This window comes from Telmatherina bonti (genome assembly GCF_933228915.1).
Source record: "Telmatherina bonti genome assembly, chromosome: 12".
Lineage (NCBI taxonomy): Eukaryota > Metazoa > Chordata > Actinopteri > Atheriniformes > Telmatherinidae > Telmatherina > Telmatherina bonti.
Genome location: NC_136610.1, coordinates 16,301,507 through 16,323,721, shown reverse-complemented (window position 1 = coordinate 16,323,721; position 22,215 = coordinate 16,301,507). Strand labels below are relative to the sequence as shown.

The 22,215-nt window shown below is 39.2% G+C and overlaps 1 protein-coding gene across 1 annotated transcript in view; it reads right to left on the bottom strand.

The window, feature by feature from the left end:
- LOC306763041 (teneurin-3) overlaps window positions 1–22,215 on the bottom strand; it is a gene marked incomplete at its 3' end in the record, with an annotated part of 136,454 nt that overhangs the window by 70,842 nt on the left and 43,397 nt on the right. The window contains exons 2-3 of the mRNA XM_079249709.1: window positions 13,251–13,476; window positions 4,552–4,790 (exon numbers count right to left, since the gene is read on the bottom strand). Of these exons, the coding sequence (XP_079105835.1) occupies window positions 4,552–4,790; window positions 13,251–13,476 (465 nt within the window). The remainder of the gene's footprint in view (window positions 1–4,551; window positions 4,791–13,250; window positions 13,477–22,215) is intronic.

Here is a 22,215-nt window from a genome sequence, read left to right as displayed (position 1 = left end):
CTTACGGTCCTGAACCTCACCCTTCATATGGGAAGATGCACCCACACAGACACCTGGCCAGCAGCTGACAGACCGGCACTGCCATCACTTGGGCCAGGAGCTCAGCTATAGAAATGTAAAGATATAAATGAAACCTGTTACAGATCTCTTTGTCAAAAAGTACCTTTTCTGGGTTGGCTCTAGATTGCAGTCGCTAAATCATTTAACGCAGTAAGTGCAGAGGCTCTTGGCTCTACACTTCCGTCCCCTCGTATCACAAACCTTCCACCAGAAAGGAAATTGTATGTGATGGTGGTCTCTTGTGTATCACAGCACCACACAACCAAAGAATCCCCCCCCCATCCCCTACCCCTCCTGCTCTCAGTGCACCAGGGTCTGAATTTCCACTTACCTCATCAACAAATTGCTTTGAGGTGAATAGCCCTCAATTTATGAATTTGCATAAGTTATTTCTGCAGTCTGGGCCAGTTCAATTAATATTTATGGGCCATGAGCAATTCTCTTCCTGTGCAAGAAACTTGGAGAAGCAGACCTCTAATCGTCGATGTCAAATTTTGCCCCGTGGAGCATCAGCACTGCCCATGTAGGCGAGGCTGGATTTGTAAGTTCAAAACATGCTTATTTGAGCTCTGACATCCACTAAATCTGTTGTGTTCAGAGATATTAACACTTCTGCAACAGAAAATGTAACACGACCCCTAGAAAACCCTCCCGGCAGCTCTGAAGGCAAATTCCCACATCTTGATCACATGACTCTTGGTTGTGTAGCCACCAGACAAACAAACTCTTCAGCTTTCCACATATGAAAGTGGTTTTTCTTCTTTACAGGTAAAGAAAAAAAAATTCTAAGCAGCCTAGGAGATTAGACAGCAAAACAGTGCAGAACCTTTGTATTTCTAATGCAGGTCAGATTATGCCGATGGCCAGGAGGAGAAAAGAGAGAGAAAAAAAAAGTCAATTTACAAAAGCAAAAAGTGGCCCATCTGGAGTTGCAGTGCCAACAACAACTGGAAGCTCAACAGCCGCAAAATATTAAGATAAACAATTTTTGTAATACTGAAAAGTACTTGTACACAAACACCACTGGGGAATTCCTAGAAGTAAGCCACACAACTGAGAGCTAACACACTCCTGTTCTTCAGGACTGGTTCTGCATCAACCTCAAACGGATAAATAAGCTCTGTAGCAGAACACTGACCAGCATAGGCCCTATTTTATGCTCCAGTGGCAACTGAAGCAAGTCCAGAGTCTCTTCGTGTTAGCTCGGGATGTTTCTTCCCTTTATTTAAGAAGCAGCCACTTTGCTCACTCAGCTTCCCTTCCAAGTGGAAGCACATGCACTGTCTCCTGTCCTCTTGTTATAGATAGCGTCAATGCTGTCACGCTTTGATCGACTTATCTGACTTTCCTCCCTTTAAAAAATCTATAAAATGCACTTGAGAATGCAAAAGATGACAAAATATAATTCATTCTACATTGAAAGCTGGTTTTATTTAATGCGCTGTCTAGATTTGTCTATTTAAAGGCAAAGGTTAAATAATGAAGTTTCATCATCCTCACCGCCAACATTTGGTTTCTTTTTTCTGCAGGTTAACTTTGAGCTTTTCCAAAAACTCCACATGGTGTTTCTGCACTCAGTCAAAACATCAAAGCTGGACTCGTTCCTGATTGGCCTCTCTCTATCCCAACAACTGCTGAAATCTCTCCAGTCAGACCAGTTTGCAGAGCTGGAACAGAAGTACCCACATCAGCAGGTTCGCCTCATTTAAATTGCAGGAACTGCTGTGGCCGATTAAACAATACCCAGGTTTTTGTGGCTCTCTGCTATTCAGAAATGTTTTTTTTTTTTTTTTTTTTTTTTCAGATTAATAAAACTAAAATAGCATGGGACAAAAAAAGGGGAAAAAAATAATGAAGCAATATAATGCCATAAATGTCAAAAACAGTTCAATTTAGGAAACAACAGATGCAGCTGTGCCTTCGTTTGTCTTTGAGCTCGCCTTTTAGTAACGGAGCTGTGAGAGGTGATTGCAGAAGAGTATTAAAGTATGAGTGCACATTTGCTGCTATTTAAGTCATTGCACCTGGCAGGTGAGTTGGCGGTGGATGAAAGAGAGGGGAAGTTGTGGAAACACTCTCAGACACCTGAGGCAAGTGACATCTGTTTAACACACTCATACACACACATAAACGCCGTCTGAGATGTGAGATGAGGCAAACACGCACTCTGGAATCGAGCCAAAAAAAATACAAAACCCAAACATCCGACAAGCCTACAATTACACAAGTTAGTGATTGTTCAGATGGAAATGTTGAAATTAATCCAATCTGCCGGAACAGTTTACGACAACAGCTGGAATAAAAAACAAACGAGTGGAGCCGTTTTAAGCAAAAGAAAAACATAAATAGCAGTTTATTCTTCTACTCAGATGAGCAAAGGTACTATGCATATGCATACAGTCATGCTAATCTACAATGTGCGATCATGAACCATAACAAGAAACAAAACAGTTAAGTCAATAAAAGGATTATGAATATTGATATAGATGGGGCACATTTATGACCTCTCCTCTGAGAGAGAGCACTTCCCCTCTCTGTTCAGCAATAAAGCAGTGGTTATAGGATCTCCCCAACATCGCTATATTTCTCTTTATACAGCTCTGTCACATTTCCTCTGCCTCCGACCTGGCTGAATACTTATATATCCACTCAGGCAGAAAGGCACAGTGTAAGGATTAAAGGCTTGGATGACAAGGGAGGACACGAGAAAAGATGAATCTGTAAAGGTTTATAGCTGTGGTCAAGATTCTAAAGGTTAGAAAGAAGGCAGCTTTGACATATGCCATAAAAAAAACTAACAATCACACACACACATACGGAACAAACAAACAAACATTCAGAGGCAGCTTGTAGAAAATAATGCCCGAAGGAAATGAGTGCAGTGGGTATCTTATCCTTCTGACTGAGATAAAAGCATTCCCTGTTTGACAGAGTAAGCCAGTTTTGGTTGTAGTACAACAAAGGCTGTTGGAACCAAGGTCTTTTTTTTTTACATTGCAAGTGCTTGGAAATGCTTCCTCTATTATAAGAATGGAGCTCCTAAGGTTATGTTCCATTCTAATGTTGCCGTTTGTGCCATTTGTGACTGCTTTTTAACAGAAACTCCAGCAAATGTGAGTGGAGCTGGTGATCAGCAGTGTGGGGATGATGCGCAGCTTCCTGTCAAAAGGGAAACAACCTGGGATGTCTTCTTGGAAACTACACCGATGCTTGGTCTGCATATCTGTCTGAAGGCTTAGTCTGAGAGACTGAATCGTATCTGGACATCTGCTGCTGTTGCAGAGAGGAAAAAAGTAGTGGAAGAGGAATGCCATCTTCAGTCACCTCAGGCAGCCTGTCAATCATTTGCTCCATCTGACTGGAAGACAATTGTCAAACATCAAACTACACCATTTTCTCTCCCTAAAACTGAAAGTAATGCATCGCTTCTGGCAAAACAAACTACTGGTTTCATGAACTCAGGTGACAGGTACAGTAATACAGCACCTTTTTATCAGGCAGCAAGAAAGCTACAATTGCAGTTAATTGAGCATGGCTTGATGGTTAAACTGTGCGGTGGTGTAGCAGTTAGTAATGTTGCCTCATGGCAAGAGGCTCAGTCCGATTCTCCGCAAGGGCCACGGGCAAAAAAAAAACCCATACATGTTAACTGTTAAAGTTAATAAAAGTTAATTGTTTGGTTCCACATTGACCCTAGGAATGTGTGTGAATAGATATTAATTTGTTTTGTGTTACCTTGCCGCTTGCCTGATAACTCTAAACTGGAAGCATGGACACCAAAAAATGGATGGATAGATGCTTAACTTTTTTTTTTTATGTGCAAATATAAAACAAAACCAAAAAAATCCTTTAATTTGGTTTTAAACTGAAAAATAAATAAATAAATAAATAATAACTATAATATTTATCCTGAAGGCTCAGATTAAAAGATTTTACACTTATTGGTATTCTAATGGGAAGGGTAAAGTTGTGGTTGAAATCCAGAGTCAGCCTTGAATATCTGGTGGTGTGAGCAGTCTGCAGATTAGATTTCCATCTGCAAAACTGCTTCCAAACATGGAACACGGGCTGGGCTTGATACAGTGAGTCGAGCTGCGAGAGGACGGGAAAGAGGAGTTTTTTAAGCTGCAGCTGCAATGTGCCAGCTTGAACGACAGCCTCAGATGACAGGTTTGTAGAAGTGTGGCCTTGAATTTGATGAGGCTAATGTGTCTTCAACTGAACAGATGAAAAGGTGTGAAAGAAAAAGGGTGGTAAAGTCAGATAATAGATAAAGAAGGAGGGCACTGGTGTGTGTTCATGACTGAGACAGTGAGAGAGACATGAATATAGCCCCTCTGAAGGTTTTTTTTAGACATACAGGTAAATCTTTTTCTGTGAAAACCCCCCCCCCCCAAAAAAAAGCAAAGCTGAACTGAAAAATACCCCCATGTGTGCGGTGCAACCTGGTTTTAACATCACCATCTGTTCTAAGGCTGATCTGAGCCTTACCTATGCAGTAGCAGAGAATGATAGACAGCACCACAGCAATGCCAACAGCGATCAGGGCGGTGCATTTCCAGGAACAATGTTTAGGTGACTTTTTGAACTTGAAAGCTCCCCTGGACAGGCTGTTTCTGGGCAAAGGGCGTGCAGGTGTTGAGTAAACAGTCCCTGTTGCCATCGTGTAACCAGGGGCTGCCGTGCCGAAGAAAGGTGTTGTCCCTGTTCCTGTTTTAAAAAGAAAGTGCCTGCAGGAAAAAAAAGGAGGAGAGGGGGAGAGGGCAAATGGAAGAGGTTACTGGATGTTAAATTGTTTCATTTGTTATTCAGTAGAAAGCAAATGTTGACCAACTTAATTCATTTTTGTTAATTTTTTCGGTAATGTCTACAATCTAAAATATTCTGAATTAATTTTTAACAGCCAAAAGAATCACTAACGTTAAACACATCTGAGACCCTTGTCTTTTATCTTCCAGGAGGTGCTCTTTTATAATCTGGCATCCAGTATTACCCTGACATTGGAAAAGGTGACCAAAAAGCACCTCATAAAAAACAATCGTCTCACTCTTGCCCTTTTACAACAGGGCCTTTGCTAATAGCCCATTATACCTGGGGTAATTAACAGGGTTTAATCAAATGCACTACGGAGTGATCGTCTTATTAACTTTTAAACCCCACGTGAAAAGCTCTTAAGTAAATGAATTAAGACAAGTTGCCACCCTTGCCACTACTTAGAGATTAATACCCAAATGCCTTCAGGCTTATGGGGACAGCCAAGGAAATTGGACAGACTGACCATTCATTGCAGATGTTATTCTAGTCCACAACTGTAAAATGCAAGTGCTCTGGCCAAGTATAGTTAAAATTAATTGCAAGAAAAAAAAACAAAAAAAAAAACAAAACAAACAAGTAATAATTATAAAGATTTTCTCCAATTAGATCCCCCTTTCTTAAAACTGTGCATAACTTCAAATGAAATGCTTAAATTCATCACAGGGCAGGTTTTTAGTGCCAAATCAAAGGCTTGAAAGTAATTAGGATTTGTTATTAACAATAATAATAATAATAATAATAATCCAAAAACAAATAATTAATTTGCCTGTTTCATGTTTTATTTTTTTGTTTGTTTATTTTGAGTAAAATTCAACGAAGAAACCAAAATGGAAGAAAGCTAAATTCATTCCATTTTCTTTATTTATTTTTACTTTTTTTTTTTTTTTTTTTTTACTTTTTTATTCAAGGGAGGCTGCTTCGCATGAATACTTCACATGCACTCTTGCACACAACATTACACCTGAAGGTGCCTGCCTAAGCTTTGCAACTTTGATGTCTATTCAAGTGGAACATTTTGAGTGAGGTGGCTTAAAAGTGCCACTTAAACTCCAGAAGGTGAGGTCAAGGTGCTTCAAACAACTGCTGAAACCATCCAAACAAATATCTGCATTCTTGAAATACAGTAAAACAACAAAGAGTTAAAACCACACTTAGATCAGTTCTATTTTAAACAGAAGAAATGGAGACAAGACCATAAAAGGGGTAGATTTCGGAAATTTTTCTATGCCACAACACATCTTCTACTTTATTTACATTAAAAGTTTCAAACAAGACCTAAACAAGATGGGTTTTATGTACTAAACAGATCCCAAGAGCAGGGGTTTCCATGGTAACTGCTAATTCAAATACACCAATAAAAATGAAACGAAAATGAAAAAAATGCTTTTTAATCCTGAAGAGAAATTGCAATGTTGTAGTAGGGAGATTTGGTTTCTTTTCTATTTTCATATGAACAAAAGTAATTTATTTGAAGAAGATAGTTCTTGTTCCTGAGGGCGATGGCTGCTGGCAGATTTGATTTCTGGTACCTTTTGGTCTTGCATTACACTTGACAAAACCTTACACTGAAAAGAGAATATGCAAAGAATCTGTTCTACTAAACTGATAAACCACTGTTTGCTCATAAATTATTTGTGCAGCATCTGTGAGCCTCCATGCAAGTTTAGCAAAGGTTGTAATTCTACAGTATGCTATGGAGTTTGAAAACAGCAAACTGAGCACTTACAGAATGAAAATCCAACATTCCTAATAAGAGATTTGCTGGTTTTATGTTGGGTAAACATATGTTTGGAAAGATGTAATTGCAGCCAAAAAAAAAAGAAATATTTTTTCTCCATGAAGATCTCCTTCCTGCTATAGTGAAGAAAATGGTATATTATCAGACAACTGTTTTTACAGAAGTGAACTGAGAGAAAAACACAAATTCATCATCAAGTATTGCTCATATTTCCATGCCCTTGCTGATTTTTCAGATGCCTGGTGTCTCCTGTGAGGATATCTCTGAGGTAAAACCTCCTCTGATCAATTCTCGACTAAAAGAACAAATGTCAGATTTAGATCAGCCCAGCTCCTCAATGCCCCAACCAACACCTGCCGCCATGATCAGACAGGGATTCCGTTTAAAGGTCACGATACCTCGCCGTTAGAGTGACAATGCTCCAGACATCCAAAACGTGGAAAAGTTCAGATTCCTAAGTCTGGAACAATGTGTACTGTAGCTGCAGAAACAGGACTCAGTGATATGCAGGTGGTTGTGAATTGAGGTCAAAACTTGCATAACGTCGAAGATGACAGATGTGCAGTCAGACACACAGGCAAATAGACACCCCTATCTGGGAGTTAACAGCAAGTGGATGCAATCTGATGAGGTAGACAGAAAGGGATGAGGACGGCTGCATCTGTGTATGTGTGTGCTGGGGGAGTTATGTACTCTATTTGAGGAAGGTGAATACCTATTGCGAGTTGGGGAGATTATCTGGAAACTACGTTGCTTGTAAACAAATGCAGGGAAATCTATGTGGGCTCTTATTTAAGCAATGCTATGAATATATTACCTTTTCATGGCCTTCGAGCCAAAAAACCCCAAACTTAAAATGCCATGAGCAAATTTGTAGTGCAATACTGTCACGCTACACACGAGGCACTGCAAACAGAGTGAGTATTAAGTGGATGTGTTTCGGGTAAATAAGTGAAAAACTGCATGAATTAAATGAAAAAAATGGTGCCTATTTTCGATTACTGCCTTAGCAACGCATGTGCATGCAAAATTTTCAGGAATGCAGTACAAAGTGGAGGTCTCTGGAAAATGTACAATATGGTATATGTATGTCCCATATAAGTTTTATTAACCTTTTCTGCATGTGATGATGTAGGGTGAAGCTGAAAGTTGTCGGTCTGTGTGTACCAGCGGCTCTGAGACAAATCCCTAATATGATTTATTGCACTTGGCATTTCGAGTCATTTTGGTGCTGATGGTTTTCATGTTACCACCCCGCCCCGATTTTCTTTCTCCTAAAGAGCGGACTAAAGGAGTATAAAGATGAAATGCTGTTGGACATGATTAACAAACAGCAGACCAGTGTACATGTCTGCTGCTATAGACACTAAATGACCGGCTGTAATTGATTACAGCCAGTGTGATGCAACAAGGCACATTACTATGCTAATCCAGCAGTGATGTGTTGTGAGTGCATGAGAGGGAGACAGAGAAGAGACAATCATGAACGGGCCAGCCTGAGAGGGATCGAGAGCAAATGAATGCCTGTGTGTCAGTGAGATCGCAGTGTGTTGGTGTGCGCGCTTGTCCGTCCCATTGAGGGAGCCTGCAACACAAAAGCAGCCTGGTCTTCTCTGCTCTCACAACGTTGCTTGTCATCATGATGACATTTGAAAACATGCTCACAGAGGACAAAAGACTAAAACACTGAGTGGGTGGATGTGTCCACGGCCAAAACTCCAGCTGTAAGGGTGAGAAAGCACATTGAGAAACAATGAGATTTGAAAGCCTCGGAATATTTAATCTGCCTATTAGCTGCAGTTCTGTGTTAGCATTAGCATTTGAAGGTGAGAGCCGGGATAATCAGGCTGCTTTTGAATATGGCCTGAAAAAAAAAAAAAAAAAAGAGAGAAGAAAAAAGGAACACAGATGTGGCTCGACATTGCAGTGACTTGCTTTCACACTTGCTGCGCTGCCATTGTGATCGCCCCATCAGAGCACCACCTGCCCCATCGGCAGGGGATCTGCTAGCAGGTGCTATTCTGGTGCAGCTAGCCTGGCACCATGTGAATGTGTTTCAGTGTCATCCCGCCCAAAGAAATCAGCATGGTGCCATCTTGAGTCGCTCCTACAGAGTGCTCAGATTGTTTGCACGTGGGGTTTATCGTATTTAACGAGTTTGATTATATTTGACAGGGGAGGCGCTTAGCTCTTTTGTACATATTATGCAATGATCTTAGGATTGCAGCTCTGAGACAATCACAGGAGCATAATCCTGAGAGACAATTGAGGTGGACATGTTTCACTGCAAGTTGATTAAATCTGTAACATGTAATAACTTTTCTCATTGCATCAGTGTTTCAATAAAACATTCATATCTGTTGGAAACTAGACACATCTGGAAAAAAGATATGCGCTGTGTTGCCATGAGCGGCAACAGTTTACACACCAGCATGAAAGGAAAATATTGCACAAGTCTGAAATCATAACCAAAATGTGTGGTTGGCACTAAAGATGTTGGCAAAACAAAACAAAACAAAAAAAAAAAAAGCGAAACACATGAGAAAAGGGAAAAAAATACATCTTGAGGATTACTACTTTGTCTACACCACCATCCGTTTTGGCAGGTAACCAGCAAACACTGCAAGCGCCGCTCTGTTCCAAAAGGCTAGTTGGCTGGTATCTCGCACATGACTAAATCAGTCCTGGTGCAATCACGGCACACTGGCTGGTACACTCACACACACTAAAAAAAGTTCAATCCCTCCGCCCCTCAGATGTGGAGCGTGACCGACTCACGATTTGCATGTGCACACCACACAAACATGTCCACACAGACAGTGTATATACACACACACATACATGGACAGAATCCTACTTGAATTACCGCTCCCATTCTTTCTCACCCTCGAGAACAATTCTAACACATTTTCCATCAGGAAAATGAACTGTCTGTGGGACACTGTGGTGCGTGATGATTTTAGAGCTGAGACATAATTTCATTTCACCGAAGGACTCCCTTGACACATGAGTCCGATGAGGATTGACAGCACATTTATAACAGCAAAATGTGGCAAGAAGGTTCTGAAATATCAAAATGCGTACTGTATTTGAATCTCATTGAATCCAAGTGCAGAAATTGTTGAAGTAGGCACAAAAGGACATTCAAATGTGAGAGCAGATGCATGTCTTGCTTTATCAACTGAAGTACAGATACTATAGAGCTCATATACCTACCATAAAGGAATCAAAAATGCAAGTTTCACTCCCATTGGTATAGTCTATTTTAAACAAAGGATTAAGTACTGCTCAAGAATAATTACCCCATATGTGCACTGGTCTCACAAGGGAGAGCCATGGCAGATCATTATACAATGGAATTCAATGGGATATTTCTAATTGAAAATATCACCCAAAAAAATCAGTAAAGCCAAGTGATGAATAAGTAAAACCTGCAGGGTTTATTAAAAGTACCCATACTTTTCACACACAAATGCTTGAGAATAGCAACGTCTGGCAAGCAGAATCGTGATTTTGATGCCAGCTAATTGAGGCCCTTAGACTAAGTGGTCAGCGTAAAGCAGAACAAGAGCTCAAGAAGGATCATTTCAAAGAATTATGAAATGTTCATATTTGGAATTAATCTTTGTTCTACAAATTAAGGTTGAGCCAAAACAGAAACAGGTCCATTGTAGAGCTTTTTTAGGGGTGTTAAGTGTAGATGAAATGAAATCAAACAGCTTTGACAGAATTATCACAGTGACATCAGCAGACTTTATAGAGTCACCATATGACAATGATCAGTAGTTAAAGACCACAGCAATTCACTAAAAGCTGCCTGGTACTGAGTCAAATTAGCACATCTGTGCTTTGAAGACCAAAATTTCCATTAGATGTTTTACACACACACACACACACACACACACACACACACACACACACACACACACACACACACACACACACATTTCATTCTAGCTAATTGCTGTTAAAGTAGTTAGAGCTGTCAAATGAGTGCTTTATTTCCATAAAGGTCATCATATTAAAGGAATTATATTACACAAAATCATAAAATTGTGACTTATTCTGACTTTTTTTATTAATAAAAATGCCTGGCACTGAATAATTTACCACCTGAATATATATGACCACTGTGCTGCATGAGAAATAAAGTCCATGTCACCGTTGAGGACCCAAATGAGATTCACACCCCGATGGTACCTGAGGCTATCTCCATCCCACATGTGCTGTGCCTGGACTGTGCCACCCCCAAAACCCCCTGAGGGGATCCTAATGAATACATTCTTGAGCTTCTGTTTACATTTCCCAACCCAGTGGTTCTTGACATCTGTAATTATATTCTGAACCAGGTCTTCCCTTTTGGCCCTGCTCTTCCCTCCCACTGACAAGCACTTGATTTAGAGTCCACTGTGGTGATGGTGATTTATGCCTTGGCTGATGATAGGTGTGTACATATTGTTTTGTCAATACGGCTCAGACAGCTCAAGGTCACTGCACTGTTTGTATTCAATCACTGCATCTTCTTGGGAAAGTGAAATTGTCACCACATATCCCGGCTGATTCAGATCATTCCAGAGGTTGTTACTTCATGCTGCTGCACCTAAAATTTGAAGTTTATATTCATCTACCCTCGGTGAGGGACAACGTGCCAGAGAAATATCAGACTGGAATACAGTCATCTACTTGAGGCCATTCCTGAGTCAGTGTGAGATGTACCATACTTCATTAGCCAAGATATTTTGAGCTTGCTGATTAAGAAAGATGTAGCTGATATTGCAGGAGCAAAACTTGGCAGAGACTCTATGACTAAGTAGTATCTTGCACAGCAAAATTTTTGATATAACACGAAATCCGCTTACCAAGTTTCTTGTTAAGTTATGGCCTTTTTGATTTCAACTGGCAAGCTCTCTGATATTCACACACTTCACTCTAATCACAAAGTCTCCTTCTCACCACAGGCATGTCTTATGTCTAGTAATCAGCCTTTAAGTGTAGGTGATTACAAAAAGCAGAAAAATCAGTGAACATTGTGGTCATTAATCAAACTCGGCAGGAACCACATTATGTCATGCCCAATTTGTGGTGTAATAGTTTAACCTGATGAGAGGTGGTCCTTAAAATTGGCTTAAAAATAAGCCATCTTTAAATATTTTAAATCCCAGAGTGAATTGTCATTTTATTACCCCCTCCCGTCTGGAGGAGTGACACTAAAACATTAATAAAATCATCAGCGAGAAAGAAATGTGTTATTCTTTTTAACTCCCACTGTGTTCCAGAGCAGAGTTACTCCACTATCCACCCTTGTTTAATGGGTTTTTTTTCAAATACCCTCAAGAACTGGAAGCAAAAACGCATGGATGATCATTTATTTGAAACCTACGTAGCACTATCCAGTTCTAAATTTTAATTTGTATTAGTTGCCATGGAGCTCAAACACAACCCAAACTACAGGCATCTCATATCGGCTGAAAGATGGTGTTGAGCACAAATAAGCACAAATGCAATATAAAATTCTATTTTTTTGTCCAGATCTCTATGCCTATCCAGAGCATCCAGGTAGTTTCCATGTTGCCAAAACTCTTCCCAAAAGCTCAAATGCTGCCAAGTGTTTTGTGACAGTGGAACACACAGTGGCACTTTGATGACTAAGAAACCTTTAACCATCATGTCAAACATTGCTGGTCATCGGTTTTTTCCCTGCAAGATGTACTTTTTTTTAACTGCTGATTACACTGCCTGCATTCTGCCACTTAAAAGGATAAATTGCTACTTGCTGAACGGCTTGGCTCATATGCAGCAAAGTGAGAATGCATAACACTTTTAAAAAAGGGAAATGATTCATGCTAAAAGCACAAATGAGCGACTTGTTGATAACGGTCGTGAACAAATGTTACATTTCAAGCCTACAGAAGAATAAGAGAAAATGGAAACGGCATGTCAAAGCAAAGTTTCATCTTTTTAGTTGACATATTAGGTCGTTGAATAACAGTCTGAAAAAATTCAGATTTGGGCTCATTGTCTTCATAAATGAGGCTCAACTGTAGATGCATGTGGAGTTTTGATGACCCATTCATGTGAATCATGTCCAGATTGACAATAGTTTAAATATTTATATCTTGAGGAGTGGTGGTGCGTCTCTCTGAAGTAGGTTAATTGAGTCACCGGTGACCTTATGGGTGAAAAGAGGTTAAAAGTGTCCTGAAAATAAGGCATCCATAAATATTTTAAATCCCCAAGTAAATTATCATTTTATTACCGTCGTAGAGTGACTGTAAAAAATTAATAAAGTCATCAGCTCCAGAGAATTGGTAGTGCATTTTATTTATCTGTTAGTTTCTGGACCTTTTCTTTGCTCAAGTTGGTCAAAAGCAACATCTGGGGGTTTTTACACTGGTAATGAGCAAACAATGAAAGAATGACCCAATAACAATATCCTATCCTCAGCCTCCGTTCTTCCATGCAGAGGTCGGTGTGGCTACACTGAAGTCACAAAATATAAGGTTTGTAATTCATATTTTCACTGAAAGGACTAAAACAAACTCTAATTCCCTCAAAAATCAGTGAGTCAAATTGTTCATTTATCTCATTCTGCTTTCTGATTCGGTGAATCTGACATCTGGAGCTGGTTCTGACTCACCTGCTCTCCAGGGCCACATTGCTGCCCAGCACCCAGCTGTCCTGCAGCTGGACGCATTCCGCCGTACTCTGCAAGTCAGCCGCCAGGCCGGCTGTGGGTGGGGGACTCGGGCTCCTTTGATTGGCCAGTGAGCTGCGGCTCAGAGATGTGATAGACGGGTGCTGCTTGTGTGGGGGCGGGGCTGGTGGGAGAGGAGGTGGGGCCTGCTGACAAGACAGATGGTCACCTGGGGAGGAACAGGAAGAGAAATATCACAATGTTATTGTTTCCAAATGGTGCCTGAATCTGAAATGGAAAAAAAAGTTTTTTGCTTTGCTAATTAAAATTCCACCTATAACCAAGAAACAAGACTGAGGAAACAGCAGATGGGCAGGACTTGCAGCTACCTTACAAGCAAAAAATGACATATGACATCAACAGACCTAGAAAAGTAAATACAACCAAGAGCAAGACATAAAAATGAGATGCAAGCACTGCAAAAATAAAAAGGGATGGGAGGGTGGGGTATGGGCTTTTATGGCAATACACATAATAATTGTCACAAAACACCACACGGTTGACAGTTGGGTTCTCTTAAACAGAAGGTCACTTAAAGAGGCAGCTGTTCTTTTATAGGCGGTTAACGCAATGTTTCACGTTTGATTACAGCCAAAGAACACTCTCAAATAACTAATGACCAGAACATCCATTAGAGCTCTGAGAGAACAGGTTTTCCAATTTCACACAAAGCTGTGTAATTGGCCCCCAGAATGGCATGTGGTGATTATCTATCCATCTTCCCTGTTTAAAAGGTAAAAACCCACAGTGCTGACAATTCTGATTTGCTCCAATGAGCTCCAAATGGGTATCATCTTTCTTGCCTTATAGTGGCTGGGAGAATATTGAGAAAGCTAGGAGCGGGGTCCCTCAGAATGCTCTGTTGTTTTTGCATTGACAGCACAAATTTTGATAAAACCTTAGAGGGATTCATATTTAGAAAATGTGTAGACATGCTAGAGGTCAGCATATGATTTAACCATTGCTTTCTCATGCATGTATACAAAGACTAAAATCTACTCCATGCTACCGGCTGCACACAACACAGCTCACTGAAAGGACACAAACCAATGTTTTGAATAGGGTCCATTAACAACCATGCAGTTTGGATCCTTGTGTGTGTTGCTTCCACTTTTCTGCGTGCCCTTCTATGCATAAAACGAGCTGTTCAATGCAAGCAAATGAGCCATTTGGTTCCACGCTGCTAGGAAGAAACATGAATGCCATTCAGAATAAGGTAATCATTTCCACTGCTTTGAGGTAAAAACCTTCAGGCTACTGTACATGCAGCCTATTAGTACGTCTGAAGACTTCCCTCTTCTGTTAAATGTGGAAATACATTAAAAAATAAATGACTGAGAATAAATCAGTTTTGATGAGTATGGCACAAGGACACTGATCTTTGGAATAAACCTGAAAAAAAAAAAAAAAAAAAAAAAAAAAAAAAAAAAAATATATATATATATATATATATATATATATATATATATATATATATATATATATATATATATATATATATATATATATATATATATATACACATACATACATATATATATTTTTTTTGTGTATGTATGTATGTATGTATATATATATACATACATACACAAAAAATATATATATATGTATGTATGTGTATATATATATATATATATATATATATATATATATATATATATATATATATATATATATATATATATATATATATATATATATATATATATACATACATACATACACAAAAAAAATATATATATGTATGTATGTGTATATACATATATATATATATATATATATATATATATATATACACACACACATTATTTAAATATTTTTTCAATAATAGACCCTGGAAGATCTGTTCCATCTGAAGACAAACAGATGGACAGGTAGGTACAGAGCAAATAGGCAGAATCAAGACTAACAAGAATCCACAGTGCTAGTGCAGAAGGCCAATCTAGGATTAATTACTTCCTGACTGCAATTACACAGCAACAGCATGCGGCCATAAAGTCCATAAAAGCAAAATCATCTGAAGCAGATGAAAGTTGTTGTTTTTTTTTGTGTGTGTGTGGACTGTGATTAGAGTTTTATCAAACCCAATCAAACATGATCCCCTCATCACCCCACGCCACCATGTTCAAAGCCAGTCCTGATTTCTAAATTAAGCATGAATTACCAGACATCAGTTGCAGTTCTGGCATTTGAAAAATGTAAGAGTGCCATGACTTAGTGATAACGAATACAAGACATCCACTCATCTCCTGGGCGAGACTGTGAGCCCTGTTAGAAAAGTGCTTAGTGGGCTGATAGAAAGACGAGTTATCTACCAACACTCGCGGGTCTTCACTTCACCTCTGAGCTGTCTTCTACTGTTTGAGCTTGCAGCCTCGATGGTCTCCAATTCACTTCCCAGTTGTTGCATTTGGCATATAATCACCCAGCACAAATATATATGAGTAATATGAATATGAATGGGCAAAAGAAATACAAGTAAGGCGATAAAACCGCTTAAGAAATACAAAATTTTTTCTCATTTCAATGTTTCTTATTCTTAGTCTTCTTTATTTTTTTTTTTATAAAACACCAAAAGCTGCTGTTTATTTTTCTATTTTCTATCTTATTTTCCCACCAATTCATGAAATGGCTGCCTTTGAAAGCAACCTACCTTCCCATTATGCATTACAAATAAAGATACATGACAGATATTGAACAAATCTGAATCCATTTATCTTTGTGTCTACATATTGATTTCACCAACTTGGTTGCCCTTGTTTAGCTCACTACTGCCCAGAGAGCTTGAAAATGCAGCACAGGCTAACTTCAGACCCATAAAATATACAGTATGTTGTGCAGGAGTGTTATGGTTGACTGGAATAGTGTGAACCGTTTTTAGTATCTAAAAGCCTAACGCAATTGAGATGTTAAAAGGTATGCCTGAGTGTAACGTGAAATAAACAGCTTTGGAGGAGAAAGCACATCACAGTAAGCTAAAACCTTCTAAAGAAAGGGATTCGGCATGCACTAAATCTAAGAGTGCATACCGGACAATGACGTGAAGGAGCATAAACCACCTCTTGAAGGAATAATGTGACTGGATGCTCTGCTTTACGAGCTGTAACAAGGCTGCTTTGCCACTTTTCATGGATCTATCTGTAACCTCGAAAGATCCGGCCTCAACAGGCCACTGCCTGACATTTGCAAATGTGTAAAAACCTCATATTGATTGTTTCATCCCAATACAAATAACTAGACTGGATTTATCCCATCACTCTATAGGAGGAGAAAGCTTTAAGAAGTGAAACAGAAGTGTTCTCCCGCTTGCCCTTTAGCTCACAAATAAAATATCTTCCTGCTCTTTCAGTCATCGCTTCATCCTCTGAGCTGCAGCTGAAAACAAACTTTTGCCATTTGAAGAATTAAAATCTTATATTTGACTTTTTGAGGACTTGGAGTGATTAATTATGCAGGCACTTTTTCTCACTCCATGAGTCCTCATCATTCCCTTAATCTTTGCCTTGTCGAGATCCATTGATGAATGCTCTTTCAAAAGATACTTCAAAATCTTAAACTCTAAAATCACAGTCAACATTTAAATTGGGTTTTTTTAAATTCAATGCTTTCACACTTCAGTTTCAATTCAGGTCTTTTTGTTGAGAGGTTTGAGCATGTGGTGGTCTTTTTCTCTTTTTTTTTAACTATGGGTAATAACACCATGTCTTTCTTTCTTGTACTCAATTTCCCTGCACACGGTAGGTGTCAGTGTGTCTGAGTGATGTGAGACGCTGTGCTGTCTGGCCTCCAATTTGAGGTGTGGGTTTGAATCCAATTTCTGACAAACAGTTTTACACTCAGGACAGGGTCCCTCTATGATGAAAACCTATAAGTGAGAACCTCAATATGATTCCAGGTATAGCTCAAAGGGCAAAATATGGCACAGGCAGTCCTTATTCTCTGTGTACTTCACTGCAAGAGTTGGCGTCTGAAAACCGCCAGGGCAAATCATAATAAAATATGGGCTTTTGATTTACATTATCCGCTGGAAAGCAAATGCAATGTTTGACTGTGCTTTAATAAAAAAGCAAACAAGATAGGAGCCTTGAAGAAAGCCCGGCATTGTCTTCCTTCAAGACAGAGAGAATTAAGCCGGCCTTTAATGTGCAAACTCTGTGACTACGAAGACAGATGAAACAGCTGTGTGGTTTATGGGGCTTTGCTTTGAAATCAGATCAAGACGGATGCCTCCTTTGCATAATTCCTCAACATCAGCTTGTCATCATCTCCATCAGCAACATGCTTTAAAAGGACCTTAGTGATTAATACTGCATGCCTGCGCTGAAATGACAGACTCATTCCCATCTTAATGATGCTTGCACAACCTATCAAATGTGGGTTTATGAAGCCTCTGCGTTTTTTTGGTTTTTTTTTTCATATGAGCACCACCTACAAATTAGTGTTACTTTAATTTGTTTTAATACTCTGATTTTAGATGGCTGTGATCTCGAGGCTGATTTATTATACCGAGAAAATTAAAACACAAGGCTGCCCGAGTAAACTGAAAACGTCCATCACGAGGAAGCAAATGCATTTTTGTCCTGGTTTGTTTGTTTTGTTGGTATCACACAAGGCGAAATGATTTGGAGTTGTCAGTTTGTTGGATTTAATCTGCTACAATAACACGGTGAGAGGTTACCATTCTCTGCACATGGCTTCTTAGTGTATACAGCATTTCTTCAAAATTTGGATGCTATTCTAGATACTGGGATGTTTGGGACCGTTCGGGTTCTTTTAAGTTTCTCCTTTGAATATATGGTTTTTTGATGATGGAATAGACAAGCCTTGAATACTGCGCATGATGTTCCAACACGGAGCCGGAACACAATTAAAAGCCGTTTTGCACTCACTAAAGCTTGGCAAGCTTGGTGAAAGTCTTTTCATATTCATTGTGTAAGTACTGCAAAAGGTCTTGTGCCATTTTACTCTCCATTAAGAGACTGATGCAACTGCTAATGGAATTGAAAGGGCATTTGCTTTGACTGGCTTGCCCTTCACCAATAAGAAAATTGCTGTATGTGTGCATCACAAGAATTCAATCAAAACATATCAGAAACTAAGAGAGATGGCAGCTTTTTCAATATGAAAGAATATGAAAAAGAAAAAAAAGAAAGAAAGAAACTTCACTTTGAGAAGTTTTTAAGAGTTTCAAAAAACAGTCTGGTGAGAAAGTAAGATCCTTGTCAATATCTCAGCTGGATTTTATATAAAATGAATAATAGATGAAAGACATGATAAAACATGACATTTGGACCAAGTAGGATGTTTATATATGTCAAATCATTCCATTTATTCTCAGATGTGACTAGATTTAGTTTTACCTCAGCCAGACTTGAAACCGTCTTGATGGCAGTCTCGGTATTATTTAGTTGAAAGAGACAGCAGCTTCTGACTGAGAAGCCCTGAAGGTGGAGGGGGTGCTGTACCTAGTGGAATTTGCGACCATTAGATCAACCTTGCCCTAGGTGAGTTTTGGGGATTTATTCTGCAAAAAGAGTTGGCAACTTGGGGGCTTTAAGAAAAAAGCAAAAGAAAAAAAAAAAAGTTGCTATGTGCGGATTCCATCATATTTCCTGCCAGAGAAGAATCCTCACTGCTCTCACAGCCCTGCCCACTCTTCTTCTGACTTTCTATCTGATCAAAGACAGACATTTCTTTTAAGCTATTTCTGAGCTGAGGAATCAGAATATATCCAACATTTCAAGAATTACATAATCATTGCATTATATAAAAAGACATTTCATTTACCCGTACATCATGTCATCCTACACAGCCATAAAGGAATTCATCGATGCAAATTCCCGAATGCAATTAATTCAAAATTTATGATTTGTAAAGATATCTAGAAAGCTGAACCCACTGAAGCTGCACTGTGAATGTAAGCTGCTTCACGTCACTGTTTGTCCACCCCCTCCTACCAGATATTGCTACAGATGGCAGATCATCATACAGATGATGACTGCTTAGCAGTTCTTTCTGTCAGCTCTCCGATTACATAGCAATTACACTCCATCTCAAAAGCCGCTTTGACAATTAGCCTTCTGACAAAACACTTAGTTCTATTTATTCATGCGTGGACAGTTTGGCTTTCTTGTTTTTCTACAGAGATCACGTTGACGTTTAGATAAAATGCTAAAGGTTCTAAATCTGGTGCAGACAGCAGAGTCTCTGCAGTTTGCCACTTGCATGCTTCACAGGGTTTTTTTTTTCATGAATGTATACTTCGTTCTTTAGATACAACTAATATGGTGCGTCTTAAACCTGGACCTGTTCCATTGCCTTGTTTTCCAGTTCAATCCTTAGTGTTGTAACGTTTCTCCTCATAAACTCAACCACTATCTACCCGCAATGCTTCTGCCATCGCAGTTGAACGCTCATTATGTTACCATAAAAGGTGCTGATAGACAGTAGAAAAGAGAAGCTGAAGAAATTAGGCATAATACAACGGCTCAGTGCATGAACATAAACATAAATACATGAGAAGGATTAACAGGCTACATGACAACCATGACAGAGAAACATTAGGATTTATTCATCTGCGTATTGCAGAGACTTACCCTTAGCTTTGTATTGCAACGCAGAGTTCGACTAAGCATCTTTCCAGCCATTTTATTCATTAAGCGTGTTTTGATTTTGGCGTAAGCAGTATGTGTTAGATATAAAGGTTAAGGAATAAACGAAATGTTAATTAGCTTTGTGTTTGGTGTTGTTTATGCAAATTTTCCAGAGGAGCTGAAGTTTTACCAAAAAAAAAATGCATATAATGAGCAAAATCATGTGTTTTTGAACAATAGAAGGTGGAAATTTGCTTCAATAAAGAACTGTAACCCTGAGAAAAAAGATGAGCATAATGTTGGCTGTTTAAAGTTGTAGAAACATAATTACATAAAAATGACCTGATAGCTCATTTATTTTCTGGCTTGTTGACAAAACTGCTGCAAAGAAACACATAAGTTCCAACATTAAACGATACAAAAACACAAAATAAACCAGATTAAAACTTCTTGGGATATTTAATCATTACTTTATCAAACAAACACTAGATTATCCTCAAAAACGGTAATAAACAGAAATGAAGAAGCTTAATTTGGGACACCCAGCAAGAAACAGTGTTTTCAGTAGAGTTTTTAAACTGAGATTAAAGCTGTCCCAGACTGCAGGAGCTTTAATGAAAAGCAACAATCAGCCCAGGAAACAAATCTAGACCTAAAAACAGCTAAAGGCTCCATATACAGTATAATGTAATATATGTGCAATATATTTAAATTGTGTAATAGTGCAATATGTCATAAGGTATGCTGAGCAGTTTGTAGTGGTAATATAAGGTGTCCAATAAGACTGTGCAGTATATACTATAGTACATTAATTAAACTATAAACTGCACAGATGCAATAGTTGCAATACTGAAGTAAGTAATAAATAATGACAGTATTATATTATGAGTCATTTTGCATATGACAAACGGTTGTGCAAGTTGTGTGTGTAAAAGTGAACACAGAAAATGATCTGCTAAAGAGTAGCAACAGCAACCATGTGATAGGGGGTGGGGGAATTATTTTCTGGATTGGTGAGGTTGGGGTTGGGGTATAGGGATGGTTGGGGCTTGAGGAGTAAGTCAGCCCTTGTAATAAAGGTTCTCCTCATGTGAGTCCTGCATTTGGACCCTGCTAGCTGCTTTCAGAGGGTGGAGAGAGCTCTAAGTGGTGAGCCAATGATCTTGGAAGACACCTGGACTTTGTTCTGAAGGTGGTTTCGGTTCTGGATTAAGGTGGAACCAGGGGACAAAGGAGAAGCTGAGCACAATCTGGGTGAAGGTGTGTTGGAACATTTGGAGTATGGTCTTACTTACTCCAAATGAGTTGAATTCCATGATGTGCTGCAGCTGATGCCATGTCCTGAAGGTTTCCTCAGTGTTTAAAGGGGTGCTATTATGGTATTTGGAGTTTTCTGAGCTTTCTACAGTGTTACAGTGTTGAATCCTCATCAGACATGTGAACGGTACTGTTTTTTATCACCTAAACCCATGTCTGAGTTTGAGTTTGAGTTCCAGCACGCTCTCCGTTCGGTTTCCATGGCGACGAAAAAAGCGTCGTTTTAGAGAGTTTTTTCTACTTGGAAATCCTTGTGACGTCCCGGGGGATAAGGTTCGGTGATTGGTTACCTTCTACTGGTTAACAAGGGCATGTACAAATACATCAGGTGGGTGGAAAACGTCGGATAAAGTATTTTCCAATGATGGCTGGTGAGTTTACCAAAGAGAGACATCCTGCTGCATTCGTTGCTGTGGGTTGCTGTTTTCCACTTCGTTTTCAGGGTCTGATTGAGGTTCCAACATGTAGGGCTGTATGCTATGTGTTGACATTGTATTATTTTTTTTTATTTTTTTTTTTTATTGAGTTCATGTTATCCTAATCCTTCTGTTTATGAGATGTTACAATGACGGGGAAAACAGGTGCGGTGCGCGCTCCCGATGTAGTGCAGTGGCGGGAGGCGGGCTTAATGCGGAAGAGTCTCAATCCACTCGTTTTGCCCACAGGCTGATCTGACAGCCTACGGAGAGGGTTGGTCTGAAGTAAATAAAGCCATTTGTGACAATAACTCCATCAATCCCAGCCCTTCTGGTCTCAGAAATAAAAATAAATTAGCCTGAAATGCACATAACAGTTCCACTTTAAGGAAAAGCTTAGGAACTGGTCAAAGACAGTGCCCAAGTATCTGTACTCCCCCACAGTTGCCATCAAACTCCCAGGAATGATGCTGGAGTTTTCCAGTTATAAGTTTAACAATAAAACTAAATCACTTTCACTGAAGATGATAATAATTTGTGTGACAGCTCTCTCCAAGTTAGTCACTACAACTAACTATTTCC